The sequence below is a fragment of the Aethalodelphis obliquidens genome, unplaced genomic scaffold (assembly GCF_003676395.1).
Source record: "Aethalodelphis obliquidens isolate GAN/ISIS:26980383/991018 unplaced genomic scaffold, ASM367639v1 scaffold109, whole genome shotgun sequence".
Taxonomy (NCBI): Eukaryota; Metazoa; Chordata; class Mammalia; order Artiodactyla; family Delphinidae; genus Aethalodelphis; species Aethalodelphis obliquidens.
In genome coordinates, this window is record NW_020838053.1 from 2,589,473 (window position 1) to 2,601,649 (window position 12,177).

Here is a 12,177-nt window from a genome sequence, read left to right on the forward strand (position 1 = left end):
AATTTATTTATTTATTTTTGGCTGCATTGGGTTTTCGTTGCTGCTTGCGGGCTTTCTCTAGTTGTGGCGAGCGGGGGCTACTCTTTGTTGCGGTGCACGGGCTTCTCATTGCGGTGGCTTCTCTTGTGGAGCACGGGCTCTAGGTACGCGGGCTTCAGTAGCTGTGGCTCGCGGGCTCTAGAGCACAGGCTCAGTAGTTGTGGCGCACAGGCTTAGCTGCTCCACAGCATGTGGGATCTTCCTGGATCAGGGCTTGTACCCGTGTCCCCTGCATTGGCAGGTGGATTCTTAACCTCTGTGCCACCAGGGAAGTCATACATATATATATATATAATATAAAAGATATATATATATTATATATAATATATATAATATATATATATTTTATTTTAAAGAAACCCAAGTGGGGAATCTGAGCAAAGGGAAAGTAAGGGTTGCATAATAACAAAATTGTAGATAGGGTAAGTATACAAAAATACATTTAACTGGTCTTATAAAGTTGCTGGAGATGAACAGCAAATCTGACTCTATGCTTATTAGCAGCCAGTCTCAAAGTAGAGGGAAAAACCATTAGTTCAAGCACAGGGTCAATAAGATAAAAAAGAAATCAATTATTTATGAGAATCACTGCTTGTCTTGACACTGAAAACTACTAGAAAGTTTCCATAATTTCTCGTCAAAGGGGTATCGTGCAATGTTGTAGATAATGTTCTCAAAAATAGTCCATAGCAACTACAGTAAATTTTATCTGGCTGAGTTTTTCATGACATGTCTAATAGTGCAAATGTCAAGGAGAAATAGAGTAGAAGCAATTTTATAAAGTCCAAAACTATATACAAGTTTAGGTTTACAGATTTCTGATAGTCTGGTTTAATTTAGGAGTAAAATTTATAAATCTACAGAATGGATAGGATGTTTGTCCTTCAAGCAACTCCTAACAAATATTATGTCTTGTAACTCCTATTAGATTTTGACAAGCAACTCTTCATAAATATTATTTCTTTTACCTTCTGATGACATTTTGGTGAGCAAACAATTTAAGGTAGCATTCCATGGTAAAATAATTTGAGTATAGATACTTTGTGCTGTCAATTTTAAGGGTAGTGGGTAATGTGCCTTCCATTTTTATATCTTGCCTATCCTTTATAGCAAAGCTACTCCAAAGAATTACCCATGTTCAATGTCTTTACTTCCTCACCATGCATTATCTCCCTAATCTATACAATCTGGCTTCTATCCCTTATCATGCCACTGAAATTATTCTTCCTAAATCACTAATTATCTCTGTTTTGCCTCTTAGATATTTAATACCCAACCTCTAACCCTTCCTGTCTTCTGAAACTCTCCCCTCAACTTCCGTGACACAACTCCTTTCCAACTTCTCTGGCAATACCTTTTCAAGCTCCACTTCTTCTTCTACCCCTTAAATTTCTATGTCTCAAGACTCTCTCCATCCTTAGCTCTTTGCTTTTCTTACTTTATATGGTCTCCCTGTGTGATTTCATTTACTTTGTGGACTCACTTATAATTTATAATCATATGATTCTAAATTCTATTTGTAGCCTTTATCTGCCAGCTCCAAACCATACATCCAATAGCGTACCAAGTATTTCCGCCCTATTGTCACACAGACACTGCAAATCTAACATGTTCAAACCTGAAATCATCCTCTCCTCTTCCTCATCCCAATCTGCAACTTCTCTGATATTTCCTCTCCTAATCAGAAATCTGGGCTGTTTCCCAGACTCATTCGTCTCTACATACCCTACATCTAAAAAGTCTGCAAGTCCTGGGACTTCCCTGGTGGCACAGTGGTTAAGAATCCGCCTGCCAATGCAGGGGACTCGGGTTCAATCCCTGGTCCGGGATGATCCCACATGCTATGGAGCAACTAGGCCCATGTGCTACAACTACTGAGCCTGTGCTCTAGAGCCCATGAGCCACAACTACTGAGCCTACGTGCCACAACTACTGAAGCCCCCACACCTAAAGCCTGTGCTCCACAACGAAGAGAAGCCAAAGCAATGAGAAGGCCACGCACTGCAATGAAGAGTAGCTCCCGCTCGCCACAGCTAGAGAAAGCCTGTGTGCAGCAATGAAGACCCAATGCAGCCAAATAAATAAATAAAACTAAGAGAAAAAAAAAAGGCCTTCAAGTCCTGTTACATCTACTTCCTCTATATCCATTGAATCTGCACCATTCCCATTGTCAATGCCTAGGTTCAGGTTCTTGCCATTTGCATGCCTAGGATACTTAAAAAGCCTCATAACTTCCCTGCCTCCAGAATGATCCCCTCTCTGATTTATCCTCCAAACTATTGCCAGAGTTGTCTTCCTTAAAATCTGATTTCAAATCTGTTTAAATCCCTTAATGGTTACGGGAAGACTTCTGCATACATTAACCTCCTTACCTTAGTTTAGGCCCTACTTATTTCTCTAGGCTTGTCTGCTTGTACTTTACACATACCTTCTTTTTTAGTTGTTATACTAAACTATTTATAGTTCCAGGTATATACCTTGCTATTTGATCCCTCTATGCTTTTGTATATGCCTATCCTTCTACCGAGAATATACAAGGCTTAAAAATGCAGATTCTTGGGACTTCCTTGGTGGCGCAGTGGTTAAGAATCTGCCTGCCAATGCAGGGGACATGTGTTCGAGCCCTGGTCTGGGAAGATCCCAGATGCTGTGGAGCAACTAAGCCCGTGTGCCACAACTACTGAGCCTGTGCTCTAGAGTCTGCAAGCCACTGAGCCCGCGTGCCTAGAGCCGTGCTCCACAACAAGAGAAGCCACCGCAGTGAGCAGCCCGCGCACTGCAAAGAAGGGTAGTCCCTGCTCGCTGCAACTAGAGAAAGCCCATGCGCAGCAGCGAAGACCCACAGCAGCCAAACATAAATAAATAAATAAACTTATTTTAAAAAGCTGCAGATTCTTAAAGTTATGAATGACTAGGTTCAAACCCCTTCTCTACCACTGACTTAATCCATCATACCACTGAATGACCAAGAGCAAGTTACTTAAACCTCAATTTTCTCATCTCTAAAATTGAGGTAACACTGTTCACTACCACATACCATTGTTAAGAGAATTAAATGTCAAGTGCTTACTTCAGGGTGTTGCAGATGGTAAGAACTCAACTGACCGGTATTTTATTTATTTATATTTTTACTTAGTTAACGCACACTAAAGCTTCAAGATTCAGCTTAGCATTATCTCTTAAAGAAAACCTGATCCTCTAGATTGGTTTGGATATCCTTTCTTCTTTACTTTTATGACACTCAGAATATCTCTCTAAAAAGTAAGTATTACACTGCATTGATCTGTTTTTCCTCTTTAGACCTCTTAAAACAGCAGTCCCCAACCTTTTTGGCACCAGGGACCCGTCTCGTGGAAGACAATTTTTCCACAGACGAGGAGGGCGGGTTTGTGTGTGTGGGGATGGTTCAGGTGGTAGTGCATACGATGAGGAGTTATGGGGAGCGGCAGATGAAGCTTCGCTCCCTCACCCACCCACCACTCAACTCCTGCTGTGTGGCCCCATAATGGTCCGTGGTCCAGGGGTTGGGGACCCCTGTCTTAAAAGACAGAATTTTTTCCTACTTTGTTTCTCCAATGCCCACCAGAGTGACTGACACATACAGAGCAGATGTACAGTAGCATCTTGCCATGGAACTAAATGAAAAGGCCATTTAGAGCACATCTGATACTCCTACACTAAACTGAAAAGCTTTAACCAGAACAGAACACTTGTATAGTCTAGCCTGGTAGAGTAATCTCCCAGGATTTAACAGCAGTGACCTAGGCACAGAGACATAGTTTCTGAGCCAAATACACAATTTCACAACCATTTTGTTCTGACTGTAGAATCAGGAAGCATCATAAAGTATAAATACAAATCACAGGCAGTCACTTATAAATTGTCTTTTTGGAACTGAACTACATTCTGTATTAAATTCTAAATTACACTGGAAAACCAAAAACATATAATTATTTTGCAGACTAGGTAAAATTACTCGGCAGAAAATTTCCTACATCTTGGTAGATCTCCATCACCAGTCAATTCTCAGTAAGGAAGTTATGGCAACAATAAATACAAGTAACTCAGACTTAACTGGAAATAATCATCTCAGATAAGAAAAACAATACCCTTTTACAAACTATGCCAAGAACCTTCAGCCAAGTTCAAAAGCCATGACTGTCAACACCATTTCACTAAACTGAAATTTCAAACCTAAGAGCAAAAACAAGAGAGAGAATCAAGTAAGATAACATATGCAAGTGCTTTGTAGACCATAAAACTATACAAACATAAGTTACCACTACTAAATACTTTATTACATTTTCATTATCTAAGAACTTATTTCTTCCAAGAAACTTCAATATTTTGTATACCAATAACTCATCTTACCTATTTTCTTTTTTTGTTGTCTACCAGCTGACTCCGTTATTGTTTCCTTCTTCTTTTCCACTGTAAACAACATAGTAACACAATAAAAATTAATTATGCATTACACAAAAGAAACAAAGGATGTTTTATCACAGCTGAACCAATGAAAGAAGCTTACAAGAAAGTTACATGCTGCCTTTGATTATGGTCATGGTTAACTGGTATGCTCCCACACCTGCTGACAGTAAAAGGTAGACACAATATTCTAAAAATAAAACAGCAATATTGTAAGCATCATTAATTAAATACCCATAAAGGATTTTATAAACACAAAGTCATAATCAAAACTGAGATGATTTTCAGACCATTAGCTGTGGGTGATTGCCTTAGGTAGAGTCTAAGCACAATTTTAAAATTCTGCTCTCAGGTGATTAATTGTAGTGCCATTCTCATATTCACCATAGAAGGTGGGCATTCATTCATTCAGTTATTGGCTGCCTAAGTTAACAGGCACCATTCTAGGTAAATAAAAAGATAAACATGATCCTTGCCCTCTAAAAAGCAATTTAGTGAGGGCACATAATCAAGTAACAATTATAGTATAGAAAAATGGCAACACATGCACAGGGTAGGAAGATCAGGAGAGCCAAAAAAGCTACGACTAAATTTTTTTGAGGCTTTTCAATTAATATGACAATAGAGTAACAGTAAGCTTTTGAAGAAGAATAGTGTTAATGTATTTATATTTAATATTTACTATCTTTAATCACCTATGAATGGACTAGCAATAGATACACCAAAAATTACCTTTACTCTATTTACATTATCTGTTTCTTATATTATCTTAGTATACTTCCTTTACTAGCAAATAGTACAGTACATGTATTATTTCTAAAAGCTGCATTAAAGAGAATTGGCAGGTAGGAATCTTTCCCTTAGTATATTAAGTATGCTGAATTCTAAAAGGAAAATTGGTGTTACTCCTTTATCAAAGAGATATAAAATTCAATTTAACTCCACTATTACAAATAAAATGGTAAAGTTCTGACTACAATAAAATGTGTGTGTGAATTGGGTGTCTAAGTGACAGGTACTGTTCTAGGTAGATAAAAAGATAAAACATGACATATATAGGGGGAAAAAAGAGGGATATTTTTGTTTGTTTGGCCGCACCAGGCGGCATGTAGGATCATAGTTCCCTGATCAGGGATCTAACCCATGTGCCCTGCAGTGGGAGCTTGGAGTCTTAACCACTGGACCACCAGGGAAGTCCCAAGACAGAGATTTAGAATGAACTACTGGTATGAGATCATAAAAGGAAATTAAGTCAAATTCTACAAGATGTTACAGAAATAACATTTTAAAAGACAAAATGGACAGAAACATTGATGCTTTATTCTTTATCATTATTATTAACCAAAGAAACAAAAAATATCTTTCCCACCTCAGAAGGACTATAACACAGCTACTTGGCATTTAACCATGACTGAATAAAAAACAAGGGGGAAAAAAAAAGTCAGAAGGCTAGAGAATAGAAACATAAGATAATACAATGAACATTAACCTGATCTTCTAGCACACTGGATTAAGACTAGATAAATCTTTTCTAGGGATAATATAAATTAACCTAATGGTTTTTTAACCTCATGAAGTTGCAAAGAAACTCTTTTTGCTGACATTTATTCACCAGAACCTCACCCCATAACAAGAAATGGAGATACTGGACTTCCCTGGTGGCGCAGTGGTTAAGAATCCGCCTGCCAATGCAGGGGACATGGGTTCGAGCCCTGGTCCGGGAAGATCCCACATGCCGCAGGGCAACTAAGTCCGTGCGCCACAACCACCGAGACTGCGCTCTAGAGCCCGCGAGCCACAACTACTGAGCCCACGTGCCACAACTACTGAAGCCCGCACGCCTAGAGCCCGTGCTCTGCAACAAGAGAAGCCACCGCAATGAGAAGCACGCGCACCACAACTAAGAGTAGCCCCTGCTCGCAGCAACTAGAGAAAGCCCGCACACAGCAATGAAGACCCAAGGCAGCCAAAAATAAATTAATTAATTAATTAATTTTAAAAAATAAAGGGAGATCCTCCTCTAAAAAAGAAAAAGAAAGAAAAGAAATGGAGATATCAGAGTTGACAAAAATAAAAGACGTCTACTATGAAACACATTTTTTGCCCATGACCTGGTATTGCTGCGTTCTGAATTAGAGTTGTCAAACAGTTTATAAATTACTCTAAAAGCTTTATCCTGTTGCACTGTAAGCTAAAGAAATACTTCATACTTTACAATAATTTGTACTTAATAAATGTTCTCAAATAAATAATTTTGTTACAAGAATCCAATTACATATAGTACTTTAAATCTTTCTCATTTACTGAAGTGTTCTTTCATTGGTCTACATTATTAAAGTGACACAACGAAAAAAGACTTACTGACATTTAGAGCACACTCATAAGTCTAGTGACCACCTAAATCAAACAGCTTGGTACCTTTATGAAAGCATCTTTTGTCAAAGGCCCCACCACAATAGGACAGCTTTGTAGGTAACACCAGTATTCTCCAAATAATGCCTCTGATCAGATCTGCTCAGGATACGAAATCTACACCTAATTCTGATTCAAATATATTTATATTTCTTTGTATTCCTCAAAAACCCTACAAATTTTTTTGAGGTTTTAATTATTTTAATTTTTTCATTTCATTTTATTCTTTTACATTTTGAGCCTGTGCTTCCCATCGCTTTATTACAGAACAAAGAGTAGATGAAATAGCAAGGCTTCCTTTCAGTTTGGTTTATTACTATTGATTGGTTTGTTCACTGAAATGTGTGAAAATACACTTTAGTCACCTTAAATTCATTATTAGCTATCAAAGTCCAAAATGTACTGATTGATTCAAAATTGTTTCAATAGACAGAAAATTTCTACTTTTTCAACTGTGGCTGCCTACTTATTTAGACTCATAAAGAATTTTTGTTTGCCTGAAGTTGTGAATAGATTAGATTTTTATCTAAGTTTAAAATATCAGGTAGTAACTATTTTAATAGTCTACAAGTTGGTGATCATCCAATGAGAGTTGTCACTGGAAAACATTTTAAAGAACAGATACGTGTATACGCATAACTGAAACACTTTGCTGTACACCTGAAAGTAACATAATGTTGTTAATCAACTATACTCCAATACAAAATAGTTAAAAAAAATAAATAACCAAAGTAAAACACTCATTTATTTTAAAGAGTCAGTTTTAAAGATAAGCGATGGTCTTATGCTTACCCCCACTCCCTATTTCCTTCATTTCAAAGAGCAACCACTTTTACCTCTTTTAGCTGATTATTTTGATATTTACCCCTATATCCTTTTTTTTTGGTAGCACCGGTGGCTTGTGGGATCTCAGTTACCCGACCAGGGACTGAACCCAGGCCATGGCAGTGAAAGCACCGAATCCTAACCACTAAACCACCAAGGAACTCCCATAAAGTTTTTTTTTTTCTTTTAACCCCTATATCTTGAAATAAGCTAGTTACATCATAAAATCCATTGTTATAGTTGTAATTTTGGTGAAATGTGAGTTCAACATTTACAAAATTATGATCATGAAAATACTGTTCACAGGTAATTTATGCAGCAAACTATTTAACTTCCTGCAAGTTTTTCCTAGATTTATGGCATTTTAAAATTTGTTTGGTCGTCTCCGTACTTATCACTAATTCAGCCCCAAATTCTTAGTTAGCTGTCTAAATCTTTCCTGTACAAAGTCACATCACTAGGCATTATAAATTTTCCTGAAGAAGTTTCTCCTAGCACCCTCTTACAAGCTCAGCCTGGTGCACAGCTGACATTCCTAAGAATGTCAGATCTAAATGTGCCTTCATCATCGTCCAGGCGATTCCCTTCACCTGAGTCCTGTGTTGGAGCTCCTGTTTCCTGGAGTTCATATCTTCCTTTTCTTCTTGGTTTACTCATTTGTCTTGGTGTAGTGTATTTTCCAATAGTTGGCTGAGATAAAATTTTTTAAGGCCTTGCATATCGGATAATTTCCTCAAAGGATCCTTTATGTCTGATATGTTTTTATTTCTGTCATTTCCATGTGACACTTTTTTATAGTTTCCGTCTTCTGAAAATCCCCATCTGTTCATGCATATTGTCTACATTTTCCACTAGATCCTTTAACATGTTAATCATAGTTATGTACAAGTTCTATGCCTGGGCCATCTCTCTCTCTCTTTTTTTTTTTTTCTTTTTTTCTTTGGTCACATTGCACAGCTTGCGGGATCTTAGCTCCCCAACCAGGGATTGAACCCGTGCCCCCTGCAGTGGAAGCGTGGAGTCCTAACCACTGGACCACCAGGGAATTCCCATGGGCCATCTATAAATTTGGTCCCTACAAACTTTTCTTGCCTGGATCCATACGAAATTTTGAACACAGAATGTCAGAAGGGATTATGTTTGCAATTAAGACGTTTGTTCAAAGAGGGAATTTACCTTATTTCTTCCTATTAAATATCCCATGCTAAATAATAGTTATCCATTTGATTACAAATACCTAGAAGACAGTATCTATGCCCGTTCATTGCGTACTGCACTCATCATGGTGACCTCTACAGCGAGCAAGCAATCATACGTGTCAACTGATCATATAAATGAAAATAATACATGCTCACTGAGTTCTTGTGGTTTTTTTTTAATTGAAGTATAGTTGATTTACAATGTTGTGTGATTTCTGGTGTACAGCAAAGTGATTCAGTTATACATATATACGTAAGTTCGTTTGCAGATTCTTCTCCATTATAGTTTACTACAAGCTATTGAATATAGTTCCCTGTGCTATACAGTAGTACCTCGCTGTTTATGTATTTTATGTATAGTAGTTTGTATCTTCTAATCCCAAACTCCTAATTTATCCCTCCCCCGACCCTTCCCTTTTGATAATCATAAATCTGTTTTCTATGTTTGTGCATGTTCACTGAGTTTTGATAGATTACCTGAAATAGAGGACTTAAGACCATAAGAAATGCCATGAGACATTCCAACCATCACCAACCTACCTCATACTTATCTTCAAAGCAAGCACATTAGTCAATTATATTAAAAAATACAACCATGGAAGCTTTGCCTGGCAACTATTACTTTGAATTTAGGTGTCAGGTGAAGGAGACTTAACTTCTATAATACAGATAACTAGAAACAAGGCAATTGGTTGTGGATACTAAGGAAGCCCAAAATCTACAGAGCAAATTCATATAAGTATTTAAGGTATGAGAATATTAATCAAAACAAATTCGAAACTAAAGGTGTTTTGTATTCCATAAGACTACTCCATGATACATGTGATATGAAGAAATTTGTCTTTGGATGCCTCTGCATGCTGGCTAACTAGTTTATGATCATAGCAGAACAATTCCTCACAAAGAATACATGTGATGTTATGTTATAGAGATCATTTATTCTTTAAGCTATTCAACATGCTTTTATCAAGTAGTGAATCTGTGCCAGGACCTGTGTTAAGTGCTAGAGACAAGGGCCTTTGCCCTCATAGAAATTACAGTTCAGTTGGGGAGAGGACATTATTTGAATAATAATCATATATAGAAAAAATTGTAATTATGATAAGTTCTCTAAGGAGAAGTATCTGCATAAATTAAGGTCCATGATCCAAAGATTTGATCCTGCTGGGGAGACTAAATAAGGCTTTGAGATCTGAAGAATGACTAGGAGTTTATTAGACAAATGAGAAGGGAAAATTATTCCAGACAGAGGAAAAAGTAGATACAAAAGCCCAGCTCCATAGTAGGAAAAAGCAAGATTGGTTCAGAGGATGGCTAGAAAATAGAAAGGAGGGAAAAACATGACGCAGATGTGGTCGGAGAGGGAGAGAGGGAGGTACCCGACCACGCTAGACCTTGTAGGACACACCTTTGTCCTCAAAGCAATGGGAAGAAATTGAGTGTTTTAAGAAGGGCAAATAACACAATCAGATTTGTGTTTTGAAAAACTACTCCAGGTGTTACTGAACAGAATAAATTTGAGTGGCTGCAGGTGGAGCAATGAGGAGTCTATCACAGTAAATCAAATGAAATGTGATAGAAGTTTAGGCTAAGTGATGGTGGTGGAAATGAAGAGATGTGGAAAGACTGAAAACTCTTCAGGAGGACAACAGGATCAGGGGTTGAGAGTGGACTGCACATACAGGGTGACAGAAGGAAGTATTTGAATCAACAAATATTTATTAGACATTTCCCATGTGCCAGCCACTTTTCTAGGTGCATGGGATACATCAGTAAACAACAATGATAAAAAAAAAAAGAACCCTGCCCTAGTGAAGCGTTCATTGTAGCAGATGAATGAAAACAAAACAAAACAGCAGGATAAGGAAGAGGAGGAGCGGCAGTGGTACAGGAGGTAGGCTGACTGCAGTTTTAAATAGGGTGGTCAAGTTAAGACTCACTGAGGTGAGCTGTGAACAAAGATTTGAAGAAGATACAAGGGTTAGGTAAACAGATATCACAGAGAAGAACATTCTAGGTAGAGGGAACAGCCATTAGATAGGTCCCAGCACAGGAGCGAGGCTGATGTGTAATAAGGAACAGCAAACAGGTCAGTGAGGGTGGAGCAGAGTGAATGAGAGGGAAAGAAGATCAGAGCCGTAACAGGGGACCTCTGTAGGCCACTGTAAAAACTTTAGCTTTTCCTCCGAATCAAAATGGGACACCATCACAGAGTTATGAGCAGAGAAGGGACATGATCTGATATACTTTTTTTTTTTTTTTTTTTTTTTGTGTGGTGCAGGCCTCTCACTGTTGTGGCCTCTCCCGTTGTGGAGCACAGGCTCTGGACGCGCAGGCTCAGCGGCCATGGCTCACGGGCCCAGCTGCTCTGCGGCACGTGGGATCTTCCCAGACCGGGGCACAAACCCGTGTCCCCTGCATCAGCAGGCGGACTCTCAACGACTGCGCCACCAGGGAAGCCCCGATATACTTTTAAAAAGATTATTCTGGCTGCTATCTTGGGAACAGATTACAGGGAAACAAGACCACTTGCTGGAGGCTATCACAATAATTCATGCAAAGAATGATGGTGGTTTGGACTATGGTAGTTAGCAGTGGAGGTGATGTAAAGTGGGCAGATTCTGGATATATTTGAAGGCAGCCCAACAGTACTGGATGTGGGCTGTGAGAGAAGAGTCAAAGATAACTACACAAGGATTATGTCCTTATGTCCTACACAAGGACGGGATTACCACTGACCAAGACACTGTGACGGCTACTAATGTAGCAGGCTTGGAAGTGAGGAACAGTGTTCAATTTGGACAGGTTGGGTTTGAGATATACATTAGACATTCCAATGGAATTAACAAGTTGATAGTTGGACATTTGAATCTTGCATTAGTAGAGAGGGCTAAGGATATAAATTTGAGGGTCACTGGCAAATAGAGCACATAAATGAGTTCATTAAGGGAGTATAGAGGGAAAAAAATAAATTTTGAGTCACTCCCAACAACAGGAAGTCAAGAAGAGGAACCAAAAAGGAAACTGCAAAAGAACGACCAATTGACAAGGTAAGTGCAAACCCAAGAGAGTGTGGTGTCCTGAAAGCCAAATGAAGAAAGTATAGTAAGGTTTCTGGCTTGCACCATTGGAAGCAAGGAAGTACCATTCACCGAATAGGGAAATACTGGAAAAGGATCACATGTGTGAAGGTAAAGATAATGAGTTTGGTTTTAAATATGTTGAGGTGCATTAACAACACTGAATAAATGAAGGAACAGTAAACCGTAATTTAAAA

At 38.4% G+C, this 12,177-nt stretch overlaps 1 protein-coding gene across 2 annotated transcripts in view; it reads right to left on the reverse strand.

The window, feature by feature from the left end:
- TMCO1 (transmembrane and coiled-coil domains 1) overlaps nt 1-12,177 on the reverse strand; it is a 47,410-nt gene that overhangs the window by 31,540 nt on the left and 3,693 nt on the right. For both annotated transcript variants that reach the window (XM_027096860.1, XM_027096861.1), the window contains one exon: nt 4,411-4,470. In XM_027096860.1, the coding sequence (XP_026952661.1) occupies nt 4,411-4,470 (60 nt within the window). The remainder of the gene's footprint in view (nt 1-4,410; nt 4,471-12,177) is intronic.